The sequence below is a fragment of the Microtus pennsylvanicus genome, chromosome 18, assembly GCF_037038515.1.
Source record: "Microtus pennsylvanicus isolate mMicPen1 chromosome 18, mMicPen1.hap1, whole genome shotgun sequence".
Classification (NCBI taxonomy): Eukaryota; Metazoa; Chordata; class Mammalia; order Rodentia; family Cricetidae; genus Microtus; species Microtus pennsylvanicus.
In genome coordinates, this window is record NC_134596.1 from 10,670,479 (window position 1) to 10,695,979 (window position 25,501).

General features: G+C 36.8%; 2 protein-coding genes and 1 non-coding gene across 3 annotated transcripts; all 3 read left to right on the plus strand.

The window, feature by feature from the left end:
* The first annotated feature begins 1,047 nt into the window (after positions 1-1,047).
* On the plus strand, positions 1,048-8,647 carry Snurf (SNRPN upstream open reading frame). Its single transcript, XM_075952314.1, has 3 exons — positions 1,048-1,205; positions 6,685-6,780; positions 8,506-8,647. The coding sequence occupies exons 1-3, from the start codon at positions 1,192-1,194 to the stop codon at positions 8,609-8,611; spliced, it is 216 nt and encodes a 71-aa protein (XP_075808429.1). The 5' UTR covers positions 1,048-1,191; the 3' UTR covers positions 8,612-8,647.
* Positions 8,648-13,130: 4,483 nt separating this feature from the next.
* Positions 13,131-18,092, plus strand: Snrpn (small nuclear ribonucleoprotein polypeptide N). Its single transcript, XM_075952313.1, has 7 exons — positions 13,131-13,271; positions 14,236-14,387; positions 14,909-15,020; positions 15,489-15,641; positions 16,222-16,360; positions 17,427-17,552; positions 17,639-18,092. The coding sequence occupies exons 1-7, from the start codon at positions 13,269-13,271 to the stop codon at positions 17,674-17,676; spliced, it is 723 nt and encodes a 240-aa protein (XP_075808428.1). The 5' UTR covers positions 13,131-13,268; the 3' UTR covers positions 17,677-18,092.
* A 2,305-nt stretch (positions 18,093-20,397) lies between these two features.
* On the plus strand, positions 20,398-20,469 carry LOC142838000 (small nucleolar RNA SNORD107). The gene has a single exon (XR_012908449.1). It is a non-coding gene; the product is annotated as a small nucleolar RNA SNORD107 (small nucleolar RNA).
* The last annotated feature ends 5,032 nt before the right edge of the window (positions 20,470-25,501 follow it).

A 25,501-nucleotide genomic window follows, 5' to 3' on the forward strand; every position in this document is an offset into this window, starting at 1 on the left:
CTTTTTCATTTTATTTCATAAGTTGTTCCTAATATAATCAACATTCAAAATAACTTCATATACAAATAGTTAAGAATAATAAAAGTGTTAATTAGATTAAAATAATAAATATTGTTTGGAAGTGCTTTGATAAATCTGAGACTTTATTACTGGTAAGCAAATGATTTCCATAATCACCTCTGTATACTGACAATTTTGTATCACTCAATCTAGTAGGTTATTATTTACATCAGGAAGCTTTAACGTTTTTGCTTGTATGTAAATAAATTTATTAACCTGTTTTAAAAGTTCAGGTTGTTGCTGAGGTGAAAACTGACTGTCATTCAAGCTGAAAATAGGAAATCAGGAAATGGAATTGTAGCCCACTGGGAAGAGAACATTAGCTTAGCTACACATATCCATTAGAATACCTCACCAACAGTTCAGACAGGTGGTCAACAAGAAAGTCTACAGTTATGTTAAACATTGTGTAATGTAGCTTCCTTAGTTTTCTGTGCTTGGCATTTTCTTTCCCGAAACAATAAAATACCTGCATATTGAAGCTAACAGCAGAACAATGCTTTAATCCCAGCTTTCAGGAGGCACAGGCGGTAAGATTTCTGAGTTTGACGTGAGTGCCACCTACAGACCGTGTTCTAAAGCTACACAGAAAAACAGTCTCCAAAAGCCCAAACTGAAAAAAAAGGGCGGGTGGGGGGGGGGGAGTGTGTAATTTTCTGTACAGGGTGTGTTCTCTAAATTATCATTCTGAAAATATGTCTCAATATGTGGCATGTAATCACATATAGCAGAAAACCTTGATGCTTTAAAATCATGTTTTATCGCTCAGTGATGCTTGCTTGCAACCACTACGGAACTAAAAATTATTCTTTATTTTAAACATAATTAAAAACAGGTACTTGTGGCCAATAGCCCATGTTGACAACTATTTTATCAAAATATTCGCTCAAGTTACTATCGTAGGAATGCTCGGGGACCGGTAGCCATTTCTTTGTAGGTCACTGGGGTCAGGCAGTGGAATCCCTGCACTGCGGCAAACTATGTGCGCATGTGCGGTCATTGGCTGTGACGCGCATGCGTCGCGTTGGGCTCTGCGTGATAAGACGGAGCCGCTGCGGCAAGTCTGGCGCAGAAGAAGGGAGGCAGCTGGAGATGTCAGACGCTACCTTCTGAGGAGCGACTCGTAACGCGATGGAGCGAGGAAGGTCAGCTGGGCCCGTGGCGCTTTTCGCTGTGAGGCTGTTGCATTTTTACCAAAATATTCTAGGTTTGGGAGAAATATTTCTTTTCGAGAATTAGAATTTTGGACCGATTAGACGGACTCATTTGGGTGGCGGGGCAATGTCAGGTCTGCACTGTAAGGCGTTACCAGGGACTGTGGGCTCCGGGGTGAGGGAGCCGTGCTGCGGCAGGATTGTACTGCGCAATGGTGGACGAGGTCCGCGGTAGTCCGCGGTAGTCCGCGGTCATCCGCAATCTCTTGCCGCGGCCGTGGGGGAAGGTGACCGTGGTCCGCGGATGCGGCACCGGGAGAAGGTGAGCAGCATCCGTGACTGCGACACAGGGTGGGGGAGGGGAGCAGGGTCCACGATCCGCAGCCCTGGGGGAAGGTGGGCAGGTTCCGCGATCTGTTGCCGCGGCACTGGGGGAAGGTGATCATGGTCCGCGGATGCGGCACCGGGAGAAGGTGAGCAGCATCCATGACTGCGACACGGGGCAGGGGGAAAGAGAGCAGGGTCCGTGAGACGCGGCACCGGGAAAGGTGGGCATGGTCAGAGGATGCAGCGCTGGGAGGTGAGCAGAGTCCATGACTGCGGCACAGGGCTGGGGGGGAGGGGAGCAGGGTCCGCGATCTCCTGCCGCGGCCCTAGTTAAGGCGAGCACGGTCTATGGACGCGGCGAGGAGTGGGGGTGGAGGAGTCCGGTCCGCTGTACGGTGAGCAGCCGTGGTACGTGTCGGCAATTAGAGGCCGCGGCACTCGAGAAAGGATGCCCAGGATTAAGATCCGCGGCACTGGGGGAAGATGAGACAGATCCATGACTGCAGCACAGTGTAAGGGAGGAGGGGGATCAGGGTCCGCGATCTGCGTCACCGGGGGAAGGATGCGCTGCATCCATGACTGCGGCACAGGGTTGGGGGAGGGGAAAAGCAGGGTCCGCGATCTGCGGCACTGGGGAAAGATGAGCTTGTTCCGCGATCTGAGCCTGCGGCACGGATCGAAGGATGCGCAGGATCCTTGACTGCGGCACAGGCGGGGCAAGGTGAGCAAGGGAGGGGGGAATCAGAGGGGGGAGTCCGCCATCCGCGGCACAGGGCGGGGGGAGGGGACCAGGGTCCGCGGTCTGCTGCGCTGGGTGAAGGTGAGCACAGTCTGCGGCTAGTCCGTGGTTCGCCCGGTGACCGCCTCGGCTGCTTCAGTGTGCAGGTGGTTTTGCGCAAGAAGATCCTTGTGGCTCAGAGAAGTGATGGCGTGGCCAGGTTGTGGCTGGCCAAAGTGCTTTTGAATCACGGTGGTATGGAGACTGCGTGGTTGCAGGTAGTTATAGGAAAATGTGTATTAGAACCGGGGTACCGGGCCGTGGGAAGGACCCTAGGAGCGCTTTGGTTCTGTCAGGGTGTGGCCCTCATGGGGGGGTCTGCAGTGGTGGATCTGTGGAATGATCCAGTGCTAGGCGGGAGGGGTGGGAACGGACCTTTCCGGACGGCCATACCTCCGTTTCCAGTTTTTTTTTTTTTAAATTTTCTTGCAGTCTCCTCTGTTAATCGGTGGCGTATTGTGTTTGTATTGGTTCCTTTTGTAGAATTATTTTTTGCCTGCAGGAGAGTGAGTGGCGAATGCCGCAGTGTTTTCTTGTTTATTTGGTCACTAAACACCCCTCACTGCAGGGGTTAATGTATGAAATGTATGTAAAACTTGCTATATAACCCAAACCAGGAACAGTAGCAGTGACAAAACCATGTGCCTTTTGTTTTTTATTCTTTTTTCCTGGCATTCGGGATTGAATCTTTGCATGTCTTGGTATTATCAAGGGGGTCGTGTCCAGTGTCAAACGCCATTGTGAGATTCCCTAAAGATGGCCGCTGCTGCAGAGGTGTTGGTGTGCGCAGGCGCGGCTGGTGGGGGGGAGGAGGGAGAGCGGGGGAGCAGACCCCTCCCCACCTTGCTGCCTGTCACAGGGCTAGTCACCTGCTTGTCAGTTCCGCAGTGTTGGAATTGCAGCCACACCCTCGTCTCAGGACCGCAGGGGCAGAGCCTCCCTCAAGTGTCTTCTCCCACCCTCAGCGTCCTGCGGTGGGCACAGGAAAACCAGATGCGGTAGGGATGACACGCACCTCCGCCTGCATGGAGGCCAGGAGGGAGTGGACGGAGGGATGGCGCAGCATTGGCGTGGAGAACCTGGCGGCCATATCTTTAACCTGCTGCATTAACAGCGCTTCTTTGCCCCTCCCTGCAGTGTCGCAATGAGGGGGGGAGGCTGGTTTGCGCAGGTTCTTTCTCACAGGCTTGGTCCTGGGTTTTCTATTACCTTAAGGAATGGAAGGCATGGGGGGGGGGAGTCTAGAGGTTTGTATGACGTATTCCTTATTCCTGTGTGTCAGCAAGCATCTTTGCTATCTGTTTCGCAGTAGAATGGTTGGATATTACAGCCAGCTCAAGACCTGTTGGTGATGCCTTAAGATAGCCTTCCCTCCTGAGTAGGATAAATTTATATTTGAATTTATATTAACGCTCACGTATTATTTTTAATAGTTTTCTACTGTTCTGAATGAGATTTGCTATTAAGGCAGATTGAATAATTCATAAAACAGCTTTTGGCTTTGTGTATTCCCTTTGATTTCTATTTTCCAGATATAAAAATTAACTGCCTTAATGTGATTTTGTCATCCATTCTTAATGCTTTGGTAGTTTAATCTCTCTCAGTACATGGCTTAAGAGTTATTACTCAAGGATAATTTTTATGCATGTATTAAATTAATGATATTTTTCACGATTTGAAATTGAAGCTACTCTGAAAATGTGAAGGAATAATGAACCAAGTAACTGCATTGTTTATTTTATTAAACTTGTTTTTAAATTTGAGACAGGATTGCGATGTAATCCACATTCATTTCAGATATGGTATGTATCTCAGGCTGCCCTGGAGCTGGTGATCCAACCCTTTTTCTTCTGTAGTCCAGTGAACCACAGATGTGAGTGACTGCGCTTGGATTGAAATTTTTACATTTAAATATTTTTTTCCAGGATTTTTATGTAATTGCTTTACTTTTAGATCTTGTTTTCCTTTCCCACTATGAGTAGATAGTATATATGTTTGTAATTTTTAAAAAGATAAATCTAGAAGATTAACTTATTTTATTTTTTTGTTTTTTCTGACAGTCTCTGTAGCCCAGGTTGCCCATGAACTTGTGATCTTCATACTTCAGGTGCCATACTTCAGGCAGTGAAATTACATTAACAATATTGTATGGAATATAACTTACTAAGTCTTTTGTTAGGCCGTAGGAATATGGAATATACTGCTTCTAGTATATTTTGGCTCAGTTTCCATTTGTGTCTTTATGAACTGCCTAATTTGGCCCACCATTTTGTAGATGATGAATCAGATACGTTTGATTATGCCTTGTCTTAAGTAGTTAGCTTCTAATTTAAAGTTTATGTCTGAAATAGAATTTGCAGGTGACAGTGGACAGTGATTTGCCATAAAAAATTAATACTATGCACAAATTTTCCTTCACATTTTTCCTTATGCATGTTGGCATAATTAGGCATTTTATAAAACACCAGTTTTATATGAATGCCTACATTTGCACTAAGCCAGCGTTTTCAAAAATAAGCTTAGATGATTTGTATATAAAAGTTAGGTTTAGAAAATTGAAATAATAAAATAGTTTTGTATTGATGACTAGATGACTGAGCCATTTTCACACTGAGGAACTCATAGGAAATGGTAATAAACTATAGACTTTTGACAATTTTCTATGGGGTTATAATTTACTCTATCCAACAATTATAAAATCGTCTTGCTGGCACTCACCTGTAACTGCTACCACTAAGGAGATTTATGTAGTAGAATCAGGAGATCAATGACATCTTTAGCTTCACAGTAAGTTTTAAGACAATGTAGGGTACACGAGAGACCTTTGTCTCAGAATATTAAATTATCAAATAGATTTCTGTTACAGCCTGGATCAGTTCTCCATTTTCCTTTGTGTAAGTGAATGTACTGTAGTGTAAATGATCATATCTGGTTTTATTTGTCCTTAGTAGACATTTAAAATTGCAGTTACTAACAACACTACTAGTGAGGATATATGTGATACTGGGTTGGTGTTTACTGTTCCATCACTGCAGCAGAATTGCAGGGTCACCAGTCTAATGTCACTGGTCTTTTATTAATTACTCTAGGCTTAGTACAGCTTTCCATTTTCATTATATTTCCCTGCATCGTGCACGCTGTCATTATCTAATGATATCTCACAGTATTTACGACTTAATTTCTCTTATTAATGATGTAACATGTATTTCATGCTGATTGGCCAACTAAATATGTTATCAGGAAACCCATTGAACAGGCAGCTTTTTGTAATTTTTTTAATGTATGTAATTTAAAGATGTAAGAACTATTTTGCTCTGAGGTATGCCTGCCACCTGGAATGCCATGAATATTTATCCATCATTCCTGAAAGGTCCAACTCCACTATTTTCTAATTATGTTTTGTTTTGCCCTAAAAAATTAGATTTCAATCAATTACATAATTTACCATTTTTTCTTTTGGGGACTATACCACTCTGCAGTCCAAGTTATTAATACCTGTAAGAATTTGGCCTTAGTGGTATCAGGTATGTTTCATGATACTATGCAATCTTAATTAAAATTCAGTTTATTTGATTTGTTTATAATTTTATCGTGTGGAAATCTTAACATTAAATTTAAAAAAATGTATTTGGATGTTTTGGCATTTCCAGTTCTAAACAGCAAAATAACTGAATTGCTGGTAAATTGCTTAATCTAAAAATTTAGCTACTTTTAAATACAGATATAATTCAGAAAATTGGCATTCTGATTCTTCTATTAAGAATCATTCTTGACTTGTCAAAAGTCTTTCTATTTGTCTCTTGGTTTTATATGTCTAGTTTCTGTCTTAGGAACATTTCCTGCAGGTCCTAACATGGCCACCCTGATGCTGCTGTTCATGCGATTGACTGCACGGCCATTTTGTGAAGTGCTCCCAGCTAGTTGATAGCATTTTGCTTAAGCGACCCTCCTACTTTATAAATCCCATGACAGCTACATTTATGTAGAGGTTGATGTGTGTCTGTCATAGGGAGGGACAGCACACATGCTATGGCACATATGTAGAGGTCCACATGATTTTGTGGAGTAGGTTCAGGGATCAATCATTGATTGTCATGTTTGTATTAGTGGCTGGCAATTAAGCTTTATATACTGAGCCATTTTTACCTGTGCTGTATTTTTTTAATGGAAGGATTCATGTAGCTTAGACTGCTTTGAAGGTAGCTGAGGTTGGTACCCTTGTCTTACTTCCTTGGTGCTGAGATTACAGGCATGTCCTGCCACCCCTGATGATGCCCTGATGGGAATTGAAGGTGGGGCTTCCTGCTTCCTAGGCAAGAAATCTATAAATAATAGATTTATTAAATCGTTCCCTTTCTGTTTCAGGGATCGCTTACACCTGAGAAGAACTACTGAACAGCACGTGCCAGAGGTGGAAGTCCAGGTCAAGCGTAGACGGACAGCCTCACTGAGCAATCAGGAGTATGTAAACTCTGGGCTATGAACCAAAATTACAAAGGCAGCGTACAAAAAGAGATTAGAGTGACGTAATGGAATACCCAATGCAGAAGTTATAACAAAATACTGAAACTTTTAATTGTATTTTAACTTAAGTCAACATTATCATTTATTTAATTCATTTTTCTTGCACAGGGTCTGTCTGTGCAGCCCTGGCTGGCTTGAACTCGCATAGAGTCTGCCTCCTCGACAGGAGTGCTAGATTTAAAAGCATGTGCCACCACCACGCGTGGCTCTTTATCTCCTTTTTATGTAATTTGACTTTCCCCCTGACATTTCAATTTTAAAAGTGCTACTTCCTTTTTTCCCTCTTTTTGCTGAGCAGGAATTAAAATTAGGGCAAGAGCTTTCTTTTTATTTCTTCACATGTGAGTTTCACCTTTAGAATTTTATTCACTATATAAATACCTATATAAATTGGTTCATAAAGGAGTAATTTTAATAACTTATTTTTATTTTATGTGCATTTTTTGCGTGCATGTCTGTATGAGGATGTTGGGTCTTCTGCATTCCATTACAGACAGTTGAAAGCTACTATGTGGATGCTGGGAATTAAACAAGAATCCTCTGGAGAGCAGTCTTAATCCTCTGAGCCATCTCTAGCCCTTATCTAGGTTATTTTATGATGTTCATTTTCTAGGTTCTATTTATTTATTTATTTATTTATTTATTTATTTATTTATTTATTTAGCTTTGTTTTTCAAGACAGGGATTCTCTGAGTAACAGCTCTATCTGTCCTGGAACTAGCTCTTGTGTACCAGACTGTCTTGAACACAATCTGTCCTGAAACTAGCTCTTGTGTACCAGACATCTTGAATACACAGATCTGCTTTCCTCTGCTCCCACCACTGCCTGGCTCATTTTCTGTTCTTATAAATGCTTTTTTTCTGCATTGATAGGACATTAATTTACACAAACTTATTTTTGTTTTGAGACAGATAGTCTATGCTGCCCTTGACATCATCTCAAAGCAAAGTATGATCTTATGGTCAGATCATACTCTCAATAATAATGAGTTTTAAATGTATATTTACACATCACATGTATAAATATTGAAATTTATGTTTTAGGATGTCTGTTATTGACATCTTTACCTATTTATATCTGTCTTGCTGTTCTATTTTTTTATTGATTGATTGAAAGATTGATTTATCAATCAGTCTATATTTATTGGATTGATGGGCTATTGGTTGATTGACTAGCTTCTTGATCTGTTTCTTGGCTTGCTGGTCTATTCACATATTCATTTATTGGCTTGTTAATCTGACTTTCTGACCTATTTATCCATTTATTCATTTTTCATAATTTATATATTCATGGCTTTCTGGTATATTAATTGATTGACTGATTTAACTGAGTGAATGATTGACTCCTTGATTTATTTATTAGCTTGTTGATCGATCTATCTATCTATCTATCTATCTATCTATCTATCTATCTATCTATCTATCTATCTACCTACCTACCTACCTACCTATCTACCTTTCGCCATCTTGAACTATTTGATGGGTTGCTGCTCTGTTGATTTAGCTGTGGATCCATTTAGTTAATAGCTTGCTAGTCTTAATTTGCTTGCTTGATTGATTAGCTTCAAGTTCCCTTTTTGGTTCATATACTACTTAACTGCAAGGTTATCTACATAGATGAATGCCGTTTTGTGATATAAAAATATTGTGCTCTGGCCCTAGGTGCCACCTGTACCCACGTCGCGCTCAGCAGCAGCAGGTTCCTGTGGTGGATTTCCAGGCAGAACTGAGACAGGCTTTCTTAGCTGAGACACCAAGAGGTGGTTAAAGCAGTATTGAAACATCAAGGAGGAGGAAGTCAAGGAAAACAGGTTAGAGTTAATTCGAAAGGAAAAAGAAACAATAGGATATCTGGAGTTTAATTGATGCAGTTACCTTTTTAAGAGCTTTATATGCACAATAACCTTTTTTAAAAGCTTTATACACCAGCACTAGACACACATCGTACAGCAATTTTATACAGTGAACATTTATTTATTATTTTTTATGCATTTCTTTTTTGAGACAGAGTTTCTCTGTATAACAATCCAAGTTGGCCTCAAAATCATTGGTAGACCATATGGCCTCAAATTCACTGAGGACCACCTGCCTTGGCCTCCCAAGTACTAGGAATAAAGACTGTGCCACCACCATCTGACTCAAAATATATGTATGTGTGTGGTATTTTGTTTGCATGTCTGTGTACCATGTATATAGAGAGTCTAGAGCAGGACCTCAGATCTAAACCCTGGATTGGAAATAAGTGTCAGACTTTGTGTTGCCTGAAATTAAACTCAGGTCCTATGGAAAACATGCTCTTCTTTTTTAAAAAATAAAGTAACATTTATTGATTGTGTATATACTGTTCTACCTTCATGTATCACCAGTGCTCCATACAGGTGTTGGTGAGCCACCAAGTGGTTGTTGGTAAGGTTGACCTCAGGACCTGGATGAGCAGCCAATATTCTTAACAGCTGAACCATAGCTCCAGCTCAAGCTAGTGTTCTTTAAAAATATTTATTTATTATATATACGACATTCTGCCAACATGTATGCCCGCACACCAGAAGAGGGCGCTAAATGTCATTACAGATGGTTGTGAGCCATCATGTAGTTGCTGGGAATTGAACTCAGGACCTCTGGAAGAGCAGCCGGTGCTTTTAATCACTGAGCCATCTCTCCAGCCCCCTCAAGCTAGTAATCTTACCTGCTGAGACATTTATGCCCCAAATTAATTTGTAAGAACATTTTCACATGATTATAATTATATTTAGCGTGTTTCATTTACATGTGTCCCATATGCCCTTTGTGTGTAATCAGGGATTCACTCTGGCAAGAAAGCCTTACGAGCTAAAGTTGAAATTATGGACATGTAATATAAATACTATAATTATTTCAGGTTTTATTTATTTATTGAAACAGGACCTCACTATGCACCCTGGACTGACCTAGATAGAACTCACTTTGTGAAACAGGGTGGGTTGAACAAAAAAAACATGTGGGCCTTAGGTGTTTAGTTGTAGGTTTTACAAGTTTATTTTATGTTTATGATGTTTTGCATGCATGTATGTCTGTGTACCATGTGTGGACAGAAGAGAGCATCAGATCTGGAAATGGAGTTAACATGGTTGTGAGCTGCCATGTAGGTGCTGAAATTAAAGCTGGGTCCTCTGGAAGAGCAGCCACTATACTTAACTACTGAGTAATCTCTATTCTTTCATGATTTATTTATTTGTAGACAGGTTCTAATTGACTAGGCAGGACATCTGTGTAGAACAGGTTGTCCTTAGACTCATAGATATCTTCTGTCTGCCTCACGAACTGAGGCATGTGCCACTTTACCCCACATTCATTGTGATCTTCATATATGCGCAGTTTATTTAAACTCTATCCAGTCCCAACTCTTAACCTCTCCTGAACCTTCTATCTAGTGCTCCTTTTCAATTGCTTTTCCCATTTTTTAACTAGCTGTTCACCTAGTGCTAGCCATGGAGATTTGGGTTGTGAGCTGTATCACTGAAGTACTAACATCCTCACCATTTTTTTTGTCTGCATGGAAGAAAAGGATGAGGCCTCATAAGCCCACCCCATCCATGTTTGACTGTTGATTGGCTAGTCTAGTGCATACATCTGTATATGCTTACCATATGAGTTCATAAGTGCAGCAGCCCTGCAGTGCCAAAAAGACACTTTCCCAGAAGGCCTCTGAGGTCATCATCTTTCTACCCCTTCTGTGATGGCCTTTCAGACAGGGTGGTGGGGTGTGATAAGACTTAGGACTGAGCAATCTACTATCATTTATTTTGTGCACTTTGAACAATTACAAGCCTATTGACACCCATCGTCTGTGTAAAGAAGTTTCTCTGATAAAAGGTGAGAAAGGAATAATGTATGGGTATAAGACAAAATGTTTAGAGGGACATTGATACTATGTCAAATAGAAGTTGTAGCTTTTCCAATAGCCCATCTGTTCTCCTCAACTGTGGGGTTCTTGGCATGCCCTCCCTGTGAAGTGAGTATGAATTTCAATTATTAATTACTGAAAATAAACATTGTGTGTGTTTTCAGGAAACCACAGAGGCTGGAGAGGGCATCAGAATCCCCTGGATCTGGAGATGGAGAAAGATACTGATAAGTTGTCATGTGGATTATGAGAACTGAACTTGGGTCCTCTGCAAAATCATAGCAGGAAGCTCTCAGCCCACTGGGCCATCTCTCCACGCTGTTTTCAGTTTTTAAAATGTAGTCCATTTAGCTGGGCATGGTGCTGCTTGCCTTTAAACGCAGCACTTGGATGACATACATAGGTGAATCTCTGAGTTCCATGTTGGCCAAATATACATTATGAATTCTTTTAGATTGTCTCAAAAGTCTAGAAAATGAATTACGCAATTTAATTTAGAATGTAGTTCAATTATACAAACATAACATTAATGCCGCCATTGTACCAATGGCCATGCATTACCCAGCTGATAGTTACTGTAGAGCACAGGTTTCACAAACGGGTATGACTGACTTCAGCTTCCTGTACTTCTCATATTGAAAGCTTGCCAGCAGTTAGGAAGCTTCTGCCTTAGTTCCAGTTTGATGTTTTTATTGTATGTAAATAAAAAATGGTATCTTCAACAATCAGACTTGTCACCAAGTGGGAAACATAAAGCAATTGCAATAGGCTATATTATTTATTTATGGGGAATCTGCCACCAGACTGCACTTGGCAAACTCACAGGGAGATATTTATTTCACACTTCACAGTGTGATGCAGTGTGGCTTCTGTGAGAAACATCATCCCATGTAACTACAATTAAGTGATTTTTTTAAAATCATTTAAATTTGTTTTACCAAGACGTTTTCTCTGTAGCTTTGGGGCCTGTTCTGGAACTCACTCAAGCTGGCTTCAAACTCAGAGGTCTAGCCACTTTAAACTGCATCCTGAATGCTAGGATTAAAGGCATGAGCTACCATTGCACAAACAATACATATTTTTAGAAAGTGCAATATCAAGTTTTTGGAACATTTTTAGTGAGTTATGTTGCTCATACTCCAGGATTCTATGTCACTTTCCTGTTCTAGTTCCTCAGGGTGGCATGAAAATTAAAAATTCAAGGGATAATCTCATGTGAGCAGAGGAACTGAGACAAAATGAGATAAATACAGATTCAGGATGGGCTTATACTTTGTGAAACCTGTTCTCTGTTATAGAGAAATAGTTTCTACTCTCATGGTTAAACTTCAGATTCTCATTTAAACTTCTAGTTAAAACTGGGCAGGGTGGCCTTATGGTCTTTGCACACAGAAAAGGCTAAAGAATGGGTTTAAAAATTCCAGACTAGGCTGAAATAAATATAAGGAAATATTATCAAATTTTATGCTTTATCCTACAATGAGTATCTACCAGAGAGCTGTATTCCAAGCTCGTAATTGTATTTTACATTTACTTTAAAGTGTCTGCCGTCTAGCCATTGAACTGCTGCTTCATCATTATGAATACACTGATTGCAACCATATGCCCGAGGTTCTGCTGATTATTGTCATACTTGTCTCCTGGTGGGAAAAGATTACCCATTTTGATTTTAAAGAGGCAGCCTACAGTTTTAGACATGTTAAATAAAAAAGTATATTTTTGAACTAAGGAATAAATAGGACACCAATTAAATTTAGGGATGAAAAAATGTAGATGTTTCTGAAATACATAGTGTTGAAAAATATTGATATTTTAAAAATGTGCTTTTCTTCCAAAATAGAAGATGTGGTTTTCTAAGCAATTATATAAAAAAACCTAGCAACAGTGATTCGAGAGATGTCTCATTGGTTTCTGCAGAAGACCTGGGTTTTGTTTCCAGCACCCACATGGAGGCTCAAAACTAACTGTAACTTCAGTTCCTAGGAATTTGATGCCATTTTCTGACTTTGAGCACCAGGCACATGTATATAAAAAAATATATACAAAGAGACGAGAATTTTTATTATTTTTAAATGCTGGGATGCATAGAATATTTCTATAACTACTGCTTAGAAGCCAGAGACTCAATGATTTCTGGAGCGTAATTAAGTTCCGGGTTTACATGTTAGCCAGAAATTAGTCAGCGTTTATATCTGGCCACTAAAATACATCTACTGACCTAAACAGCCAGGAATGCTTAGCAATACTGGTAACCAATTGGTTTCATAGATCTAGCAGGTTAAAGGATTAATAAGAAAAGGGCTAAAATTTGTTCTTTGTTAGAGATGAAGTTATACTATTTGAATATTTTTAAAGCATAGTAGATGGAAGTACAGTTGTAATTTTCTTCCTTCTGCAGGACCGATCCACTATCTTTAAAATCACCAGTCAAGCTTACATTGTGTCTAAGCAAACCTGCATCACACCTTTATTTATAGCCCTCCCCAAAGTGTTAAAGGTCTTGAAATTTTACTATTGAAGCATCTATTGTGGAACAGCAATCATGGTGAGTTATACATTACAGAGTTGGATAGGTGCTGTAGTAACCTCATAATTTTTTATTGTCTAGTTTTTGAGTCTGTAAAATTTAGAAATAGGGATTCATTTATAGAGGTGTACTTGTCTGCTACTACTCTTAAAGCTTTGGAGAGAATACCGAGGGATGCCTTATCAATTCTTTTTTCAATTAATCTTTTTATCATTTAGATTTTGGTGAGTCAGTATAACCTTAAGGAACCACCTTATAGAGCAAGGACTCTTAGATTCAATTGCAGAGCATACAGACTTCTTGGAAATAGCAGGTGTCTGTTAAAATCAGAAAGGTGGTAGATGAGGGATTGTTAAACTGAAGCTCTCAGACACAGATTAGCAAAGGAAAAGATGCTACTTCCAACGCAGGGAGTTGTGTTAGAGACGGGAAACCAAAGCATTTGGGTTGTAGATAGAAAGAATAAGAACTGAGGATAATCATCATTGTCACAAGTTCAGTGCTTAAAAATAGCAAAAGATTTTTTAATAATAGTGATATTGGATGTGTTGGATCTGGGGGCCCTTTGGTGATCATAATTTCATTTAGTTGGGGTTATTTTATAACTTTTACTGAGGTAGTTTTTTTTTTAGGTTTACAAAAAAATAGCTTATAGGGCCACGTGCTCTGTTTGAAATTATGGTCATTTGATGGAAAGAAAGCATAAAAATAGTGTTGACAACTCTAAAGGAGAACTAAGTGAGGGATTTCCATTTTAGGAATAAGTTTCATAACTAGTAGATACTATGGGTCCTACTTAGGATTCTGAGAAGTGCAGAGCTATGTAAAGTGGTCTTAGTCTACTTGACATTTCAGTATTTAGAAAATAGAGAGAAATAAAGGAAGACAATATTAAAGAAAACTGCTTATATAGAGATGTAGGAAAAAATAAGGAAACAGGAAACACATGAACTTTGCATTGATATTCCTTTACTGATTGCAGACTGTGGGTAAGAGTAGCAAGATGCTCCAGCACATTGACTATAGAATGAGATGTATCCTGCAAGATGGAAGAATCTTCATTGGCACCTTTAAGGCTTTTGACAAGCATATGAATCTGATTCTCTGTGATTGTGATGAGTTCAGGAAGATCAAGTAAGGCTTGTTTGGATCATGGATTGGGAGGAAAAAGCTGGAATAAGATTGATAGGGGGACTGAATTAGATAAAGAATTGGATCAGATCCTGATGTTGCATTCATATCATTGCATACAAATAACGTTGGCAAAAATACAACTTACATTGTCAAATCTGATGTCAATAGTATTTGGTTATAATCTTAATGCACATAGGATTTTGATATAAATAGGGCTTTAGTTTCACTTACCTTAAAGGCTTTGTCCTATCATTTGAATCTATTTTGCAGCAGATCATGTTGGGTATCTGTATATCAAGGGAGCAGACATAGGAAAATAATTTATGCAAGTTAAAGAAGTCTACAGAGTAATTAGGCAATTAAATTTTTAAGAATAGTGATATGGATGTGTTGGATCTGGGAGCCCTTTGATGATCATAATTTCATTTAGTTGGGGTTATTTTACAACTTTTGTCTAAATGATTCTTTTGATAAGTAAGGATTACAAATTTATTTTACTGATTTTTACTTCTGATTTATAGGCCAAAGAATGCAAAACAGCCGGAACGTGAAGAAAAACGTGTTTTGGGTCTGGTCTTGCTACGTGGAGAGAACTTGGTCTCCATGACTGTGGAGGGTCCACCTCCTAAAGATGTAAGGATGATGTAGGGCAAGATTTCCATGTTTCTGGTCTTCGATTTTTACTTCAAACATGAATTATACAAGTCCATGGTACTTGGACTTAATGTCTTAGCAGGGCATATGGAGAAATACTATAATCACATGTAAGCAAATAAAATTTGCCTAGTTCTTAGTATAAGAGTTCAGATCTATACTTTAGGAAGTATATTTATGATTTCACAAACATGCTGGGTAGAAGGTAGAAGTGAATTTTTATTGGGAAGGAAATGGTCAAGGAATTAACAGTTCCCAGTTTTGGAAGTATATATCCCAAATCTGTAAGGCACTCAGAAGTATTTGTTATTACCATTACATTTGTTTGTGTATGGAGCTAATGGGAGCTAATTAGCTTGTAACATGATTGAGAATTAGTTCCTTGGGTAAAAATCACTTGTTTTTGAACAAAACGGCCAAGTTTAAAGTTATACATTTTTGTTTCAGACTGGTATTGCTCGTGTGCCGCTTGCTGGCGCTGCCGGTGGCCCTGGGGTTGGGAGGGCGGCTGGCAGAGGAGTCCCAGCTGGTGTACCTATTCCTCAAGCTCCTGCTGGATTAGCAGGCCCTGTCCGAGGAGTTGGAGGTCCATCCCAGCAGGTAAGACCAGAACAAGGTTTGCTATTCATGATAAAATATGACGAAAGCATAGAACTGAGAAGATGAGCAATCAGAAAGCTATATCTATACTGTTTAAGTTTTCTATGTTCTAGAAAGACTAATCCTTGATAACTAAGACACTTTGAATTGATGTGACTAATGAAATATGTAACTGTAAATGCCAAGTCCAGAAAAATCAAAAGATGATAAAATGGCAATATGTCAAGATTTAAAAATATGAGGCTGAAAGTAGACGTCTGAATTCTGGTGGGAGTTCAGAATTTTAGACAAGACTATATAGAAAGACTCTGTCTCCAAAGTAACCAACAAAAGAAACCTCCCCAAATGTACACAAATAAAACAAACCAGAGCAGCCCAGCAGGAATATGCATAGCATGTAAAAGCTTCGGGATTTATTCCTCATCAACTGAAAAAGAGAGTAATATAAGTAACAAGATACAACAATTGTATCTGTAATAGGATTTATTCATTATTTCTTTCTATGTATTGGAAAATGATTGCACCCCTCATCAAATGATTGCACCCCTCATCTCTTTGTATTTTTGACATAACTTTTAAGGTCATGACTCCACAGGGAAGAGGCACTGTAGCAGCTGCTGCAGTTGCAGCCACTGCCAGCATTGCTGGAGCTCCAACCCAGTACCCACCAGGACGTGGAACTCCACCTCCCCCTGTAGGCAGAGCAACCCCACCACCAGGTGAGTCCTTTAGAACAAATAATTTGGGATTTCCTACAGAGTCTATCATCTTGAGGAAATAACATCTAAAGTACTGTGTATTATTTCTTAGCCTTGCTAAGAATTTAGGAACTATGCTACTAGTTTTATTGTTATACATTTTTTATTGAAGATAGCTTTTCTAATGCAATATTCTGCAACTTTCCCTTCCCCCAGCACCTTCGTACATCCCCACCTACACAAATTGACAACATTTCTTCTGACTAGAATACAAGCAGGCATCTCAAAAGTAGTATTAGAATAAAGTAAGATAAATTAAAAACAAACCCAATTGGGACTAAAAATCAAACAAATATAAACAAATAGCAAAAGGAAAAGTACAAGAAGCAAACCTTTATGAACAAAGACAGAAACCATATTTGTAAGCAAGCATTCTATGAAATTAGAAATTTAATGTTCAGACAAAACTTCATGAACCAAACCCTCCTCAATACGATGAATCAGTTCTGTGTTGGCATCTGTTATTGGGCATGGCACCTGTTTTAAGTGGTTGGTACATCTATTGAGCCTCTTCATTTTTCTTGTGTAAGTGGTTTTGAATACGGGCTAGCTTCTGGGGTGGTATGAGAACTTGTGTCTATGACTCTCAATGCTGGGACGCCCACATGCCTTAGACCTGTACAGGTTCTGGGTGCTACTACTGTTGTGTCTGAGGACCTTGTTTGATTGTTGTCTTCAATCCTCAATGACCCTTACAGTCTCTTTCTTTCCTCTTATTCTCAATAAGTGGAACTTAAATTCAATCAAGTTTGTTTACTCTACACAATCTTTGCCACTATTTACCAGTGTATCTTTCTGTCAGGTGACCATTTTAGATAACAGGGTTTGAAGCTATATTGGCATTGGTATTTGTAAATGAAAGGCTAGAGTCTTTGGAATTAGGATGACACTCTGGATTACAGGATAAGGACCTTCATTTCGCATGCACACACTTGCCTCATTTCTGGAACCACTATTTTGTGCTACACCATAAGAGCTTTATTTAATGAGCTAGCCTAAGGAGGGTTTATTTGTTATTTATTTTCAGGAATCATGGCCCCTCCACCTGGTATGAGACCACCCATGGGCCCACCGATTGGCCTTCCCCCTGCTCGAGGGACGCCTATAGGCATGCCCCCTCCAGGAATGAGACCCCCTCCACCAGGAATTAGAGGTCAGGGCCTGTGAATAACATCAGATCCTGTAATATTTATATGCTCTTGATAACTTCAATAGAATTTTATTATTTTTCCTTTCTAGGCCCACCTCCCCCAGGAATGCGTCCACCAAGACCCTAAGATGGCTGATAAATATCAGCCTTTACTTTTCCCTGCAATGCATCTTGTGAAATTGTGTAGCATGCATGCTTTTTGACCCCTCTGACTGCATTAATTATAGCTAATAAATACATAAGAGCAATTGAATTGAGGGTTTCTTTTGTCTGATTTTGTTAAAGTCAGAGTGAAACTAATGTTTTATTGTGAAAGGTAAAAGCAGGCATGCAGTTTATTTACGCAAGCTAGTATCTTAGGATAAAATGGTTGTAATATTATTTCCTGATTCCTGCCTCTTCTTGCATTAACATGCTGCTTAAAATCTTAAAGTAAGATTGTGATTTCCTAAGATTAACATGGCACTGTGGTCACTTTAATATGTCACAATTAAAGGTTTGTGGAGAAACTTAATCAGATATAATTAAATTAACTTAAAGAAATTTTGGCAGTGGTATGTCTTTTATGATCATTAATTAAAACATTTGGAATCCAAGGTAGTGCTTTTGCAAAAAGGGTGGCTTCAGTTGATTAGGGTTTAGAGTTGTTGGTAATCAGTGTCTTATGGAAGACCTGATCTGAGAATTAAACCTATTATGGTACGTCTCAATCTACTGATCCTAAATAAGTGTTAGAGCCTGGTCATTGGGTTCTGCATGCTTGATATGGCACACTGAAATTCATATTAAGTTTGTGTCATCACCAATAGTGTGCTGTTGACAACAAGCATTGAGGGAACACATGATGACTTTGAGTTGTAAGTAAAGGAATTTTTTTATGGATAAATTTAATTTGAATTAGCCAACAAAGAAAAAAGCTGCTTTGCCATGGGAAGTGGTTTGTAATGGTGAGTGAATTACCTATTTTTTAATTAAAAATAATAATTAATACATTAATACATTGTATTTCCATCTTTTCTATCTCACCTTCACTCTTTTAATTCTCTTATACTCCAAACATGCTCAATTTCTTGACATTCTGTAATCACACACTCACACACAGAAGAAATCCCATATACTGGGTCCATTTAGTTGCTTGTATGTACATAGTCTTAGGTTCATCACTCATTGTACTGTGTCTTTTCTCTGGAGAAAATGATTCATCCTCTCTTAGTCAATGATTTTCCATCTGTGTGGTGTCTTGTGAAATTTCCAGTGTCAGTAGGACTGTTGATGGTCTTGTTTAAATAATATTGTTGAGATGTAACTTCACTGTCATGCCTAGAAGACTTGCTAAGTCACCTCCCCCATTCAGAGTCTGGTAACAGGAGGCTCTGAGATTTGGGCATTAGTGATAACAGCATATTTGAAGAAAGTATTGTCTGAATAATGACCTAAAGGTAGCCTCCCCTTTTCTTTTTAAGATACCCTGATTGTTGGAGGCTCAGCTTATAAAGATCATGCTAATGACTACCATTATTTTTTTGCTTATATTCTGGGAATTTCGTGTTTATCCTTTACTCATGGTAATTTTGTATTAGACTATGATAAAAAAAATTTATTAAGATTTTTCTATGTATTAAAAATATGCAACAACATGACAGTATTTAAGATACTCTGTATGTACTTCTGATGTTCAAGTTAGGGAGTTTGATACAGGGTCTCATGTAATAAAGTCTCACCTCCGACACCTTATAGGCAAAGATGACCATAAGTAAGCTCTCATCCTTCCTACGCAGCCTCTTAAGTCCTAGTATTTATTATAAGCATTTCTGCCATTACCTACTTTACATAGTGTTGTGCCTGCATTTATACATGCAGGCCAGAAGGCACCAGATCTCATCACAGATGGTTTTGAGCCAAAATGTAAGTGCTGGGAGTTGAACTCAGGACCTCAGGAAGAGCTCATTTAGTTTTTTCCTGTCCTTCCCTTTCTCTCTCCCCCTTCCTCTCCTCCTTCGGTCCTACCTTCCTTTCTTCTGAGACAGGGTGTCCTGAAACACTCTGTAGACCACACTAGCCTTGAACACAGATATATACTTGTCTATGCCTTCCTAGTGCTAATATTGAAGGCATGTCCCACCACTGGGTGAAGTCAGTTGCGTTGGTTTGCCCCAGCATTAGGAAAGGAAGTCAGTGAGATGAATAGTAGTTCACATTCATATATAGTCCTATATTATAGTGAGTTATAGGACAGCCTTGGATAGGTAAACTGCTGTCCCAAAATAAGAATTTCAAATGTTATTATGGAAATGTTACTTTTCAACTTATAAGTCCTTATTTATGATCTGATCAATTTTTGTTAAAAGACTGATATTAATATATTGGGAACTGTTTGGGGAAAGTGAGTTGTAATACTTTTAGTATGTTTAGTAGTTGTCTGGAAATTTCAGTCTTGTCACCATGTCTATCATCTACTTACCTTGAAAAGGGTTAATAGATGTTATGTGGCGATTCTTCATCATTACATTCTGCTTCGTATTTGTGTGTCATTTCAGATTATGTGTTTTGTAAAATGTATTAAGACATGCTGTTTTTTGCAGAACAGTATCTAGTCTTTAAATAGGTGTGTATTTATGTTCATGTTATTTCAGTATCAGGTGATGTCCTTTTGTCGAATTACTTGATGACTGAAAAGAGAATTTCATCAATGAATGTTAAGAAGTTTCATGAGCCTGAATACCACCCTGTAGTATTAAACAAGACTATAAATCCTAATAGCTGCATTTAAGACAGAAACATAAACCATGCAAGGTAATGTAATCTTTTATTTAAAAAACAAACGCATTTTACAGAGAGGCCTTGACTGGATTTATGATGATATAGGACCTTGTCTGATCAAAATGATTTTAAAAAATGAGCTTAAAATAACTCTGAAATCTAGTCAGTGTGCCTCATTACATATAAAATTGCTTATCCTCAATAGAAACTATTGGTTTAAATGGGCATGCTGGTATAGACTTGTAATTTCAGCCCTCGATTGGCTGATATGAGAGGATTACAAGTTCCAGGCCAGCCTAGTATGCATAACAAGATGCACCATTACACTTTTTTATTATACAATATCTTTTCATAAATGTTTTGAGATAATTTGTTTTCTGCATTTTGTATTTTGTTGCAAGCAAAACATGAAATGTCCGTGGATCACAAAAGGCATAGGCACCTGAGAATGTGTAAAAATGGAGCTCCCAAGTCTTGAAAAATGACACGTACCATTGTTGATTTTGTAAGTGATATCAATCAGGAGGAAAGGGTAATGTTTATGGAACATTTCCATTGTGGAATGCGGTGAGTATAAGAGCCTGTTCTTCTGATGTCTGCATTTTATTAACTTGGTCAGATCCACATCATGATAATGTTACCACAAAATTAGTTAACGAATAAATATAGTAGTTATGTTAGAAATGTTCAGAATTAAAAAGTAAGGTTTAAGTATTATTGCAGTTTCTTTCAGTAAGAGTATTATGAACCCATGATTTTGTAGCTGAGTCCATGCTCCAATATTAAAGCTGGCTATTTTTACCACTTAAATATTTGCCAGTATTTTGGTATTTTCTATATTTGTAGGAATGTTTTATTAATCTTTATAAAAGTGAAAAAAAATTGTCATTTACATTTATTGGGGTAAAGCACCTTCTTGTAGTGAGATGAGGAGCCACATGCTGAAGTATTTATGAAAGTAGTTAAGAAACAAGAACAGTAAAGTTCCTGGAGATAGAACGCAGATTGTCAAGCATTGCAGCACATACCTTTACACCTACAGCCATAACACTGGACACTGGCATAGTGGCTTTTAGCTGGAAGGATAACTATTAAGTTATCAAAGTGAAATTATTGCTTCCTTAGCCATATGCTGGTATATCTATTTGCTTATTCTTCTATTCATCCATCCATCCATCCATCCATCCATCCATCCATCCATCCATCCATCCATCATCTTCATCAGTTTATTTAATGATTGATTCTGTTATTGATTGGCTTCTTGATCTATTTAATTATTGCTTTACTGGTATATGAATTTATTATGTATTAGCTTTCTGGTCCTTGGTTTGTTTGGCTTTTTTATCTATGTATAGATCTATGTATTGGCTTCTTGGCATTTTTAGTAGCTGACTGATTTATTTATCTATGTATTTACTCAAGGCTTTTATTATTTATTTCTTTTTAATTTACTTAATGACTAAAATTTATTGCCTTTCTTGCCTATTGGTTGATTGGCTTTACTTATTGGCTTGCTGTCATTCATTTCTTTTCTTATTACAAATGTATTTATCTGATTACTCATTAACTTATTTGATTAATTCATGGTCTAATTATTGGGTTGCTGGTATAAAGTTTGTCTATTGACTTTACTTGCTTTCTTGCACTCACATTTATTAATTTATTTTTTTCATCCATCCATCATCAGTCTATCTGTCTTCTTCATCAGTTTATTTAATGATTGATTCAATTATTGATTGGCTTCTTGATCTGTTGGCTTGCTGGCACATTTCTGTTTATTGGCTTCTTGATCAATTTATGGCCTTTCTTGCCTATTGGTCAGTTGATTGGTTTATTGACTGACTTATTGCCTTGATCTAATTGAAAATCGATTTATTTACTTGCTAACTATTTTAGCTTGGTTGCTTGCTAGCCACTTGATTTGTTTATTTATTCCCTTTCCTGAGTATTGGTTGGTATTTCTTGATTTGCTTCCTGGGATATCTATCTACCCACCTACCTACATACTTACCCACTAACTTATTTATTGGTGATTGATCTGTTTATTGCCTTTTTATCTGTGGATTGATTAATTTTGTTGACATGCCGGCTCTATTTAGTTATTTATTTATGTGCTTACCCTCTAATTTATATAGGATATTTGATCTATCACTGGATTGTTTGGCTTTATTTATTGAATTGCTATTTTATTTATAGCTACTTACCAACTAACATTTATTAGCTTATTGCTTACTAGCTTCTTGATCAGTTTATTTATTCCCTTTATTGAGTATTGGTGGGCAACATTTCTTTATTGGCTTGCTGGGATAATTATGTATTTACTTACCTACTAACTTATTTATTACATTTGATTTATTTAATGGTTCATTTATTTACCCATTTATTTTATATTTGATATATTTAATGATTGATTCAGTTACGTACCTTTATTTATTTGCTTGGTTGCTTCCTAGCTTCTTAATCTTTTTATTCCCTTTCTTGAGTATTGGTGGAGGTATTTCTCTTGGCTTGCTGGGATATTTATATTTACTTACTATTTTATTGTACATTTTATCTATTTAATGATTTTACTTACTTACCAACTAGCATATTTATTCATTCGTTTATTTGTTTGTTTGGTGATTAACCTGTTTATTTATTGCCTTTTAATCTATAGGGATGTGGCACATTTATTTACCAACTAACTTATTTATATCTATCTGTTTATTGATCTATTTAATGATTTTGTTACTTACCCACTAACTTTGTACATGAATTATTTATTTATACATTTGTATCTTGATCTGTTCATTGCCTGTCTTATCAGTCAATTGATTATTATTTATTGTCTTGCTCTCATTTATTTACTTACTTATCCACTACCCTATTTATTTATTTGGTGATTAATTTGGTTATTTAATGGTATCAGAATTGTGAACTTTATTGACTTGTGGCATATTTATTTACCCACTAACTTCTTTATTGTACATTTGATCTATTTATAATTTTTCTTACACACTAACCTATTCATTTATTTATTTAATAGCCCATTAACTTATTTATTGTACATTTGATTAAATGATTTCCCTTACTTACCAACTAATTGTTACATATTCATTTTATCTATTTATTTATTGCATATTTTTATTTATTTATTTACTAGCCCACTAACTTATTTGATCTATAATGATTTTGCTTACTTACCAACTAACTTATTTATTGTATACCCATGTTCGTTCTATCTATCTATCTATCTATCTATCTATCTATCTATCTATCTATCTATCTATCTATTGTAGTCCTGAATACTTTCTTACCTTTTTTTTTACCTACTAGGGGCTTCATTCATTTACTTATTTGTTTTGATTATGTGCTAACCCACTAACTTATTGTACATTTGATCTACTTAATGATTTTGCTTATTTACCAACTAACTTATTTATTGCATACTCATTTATTTTATCTATTTATTTATTGCATGTTCTATGTATTTAGTTATTATGTACTAATCCACTAACTTATTTATTGCACATTTGATCTATTTAATGATTTTCCTTACTTACCAACTAACTTATTTATTACATACCCATGTTATCTATTTATTGATTATTCATTTATTCATTTATTTATTTAACTCCTGAACACTATTGCCTTTTACCTACCGAGGCCTTTATTTATTCTTTATTTCTTTATTTATATGCTAACCCACTAACTTATTGTACATTTGATTTATTTAATGATTTTTTGCTTAATTAGCAACTAACTTATTTATTGCATAGCCATTTTACCTATTTCTTGTATGTTTGTTTTATTTATTTATTTATTTATTTATTTATTTATTTATTATGTACTAACCCACTAACTTATTTATTGCACATTTGATCTATTTAATGATTTTGCTTACTTACCAACTAAATTATTTATTGCATATCAATTTTATCTATTTATTTATTGCATGTCCTATTTTATTTTGTTTGTTTGTTTGTTTACTTATTGTAGGCCTGTATAGTTTATTGCCCTTTTTACTTATTAGGGTATTTATTCATTTATTTATTTATGTACTAATACACTAACTTATTCTTTGTACATTTGATCTGTTTAATGATTTTGCTTACTTACCTGCTAACTTATTTATTGCATACCCATATTTATTCATTGCATATTTTATTTATTTATTTATTTGTTTGTTTATTTATTTATTTATTTGCTGTAGTCCTGAACACTTTGCCTTTTTTACCTACTTTATTTTATTTATTTATTTTAATCATCTGCTAACATACTAACTGATTTATTTTACATTTGATCTATTTAATGATTTTTGCTTACTTATCAACTAACTTATTGCATATTCATTTTATCTATTTTATTTACTGCATATTCTATTCATTTATTTATAGCTATTTATTTATTGTAGTCCTGTAAAGTTTATTGCCTTTTTGTCTATCTATCTAAATTTATTTATTTAATAGCCCACCAACTTATTGTACATTTGATCTATATAATGATTTTGCTTACTTACCAACTAACTTATTTTATATTCATTTTATTTATTTATTTATTGGTTTTGATCTGTTCATTCTCTTTCTTATCAACAGGGGATTGATTAACATTATTTATTGACTTGCTGGCATATTTATTTATTTATGGACTTACCTACTTACTTAATGTACATTTCATCTATCTAATTTAAATTATCTACCCACTAACTTATTTATTTGTTGCCTTTTTAATTATTTGGGAAATGATTGATTTTATTTATTGAATTGTGGCACATTTATTTATTTACTTACCTCAAAATTTATTTGTTGTACATTTAATCTTGATTTTATTTACTTACCCACTAAGTTATTTATTTATTTATAGTCTTGTATAGTCTATTGCCTTTTACCTATCAGGTGATTGATTAACTTTATTTATTAACTTGCCAACACATTTTATTTACTTATTGTACATTTGATCTATTATGTTTTGTCACTTACCCACTAACTTATTTAACTGTATATCTAAAATATTTACTTATTTACATATTTATTGGTATCTTGATGTGTTTATTGCCTTTCTTATCTATTATCATTGGATTGATTTGTTATTTATTATTTCAGCATATTTATTTACTTACTAATTTATTGTTCATTTAATATATTTAATTATTTATTAATTTACATACCCACTAACTTATTTATTTCTTGGTAATTAGTCTGTTTATTTATTGC

Bases quoted from the DNA above. Each gene is read 5' to 3' on its own strand.
- Snrpn (XM_075952313.1), top strand. The intron at 15,642-16,221 runs GTAAGACCAGAA...ATAACTTTTAAG, and splicing joins TTGGAGGTCCATCCCAGCAG to GTCATGACTCCACAGGGAAG. The intron at 17,553-17,638 runs GTCAGGGCCTGT...TTTCCTTTCTAG, and splicing joins CCCTCCACCAGGAATTAGAG to GCCCACCTCCCCCAGGAATG.
- Snurf (XM_075952314.1), top strand. The intron at 6,781-8,505 runs GTATGTAAACTC...CTCTGGCCCTAG, and splicing joins GCCTCACTGAGCAATCAGGA to GTGCCACCTGTACCCACGTC.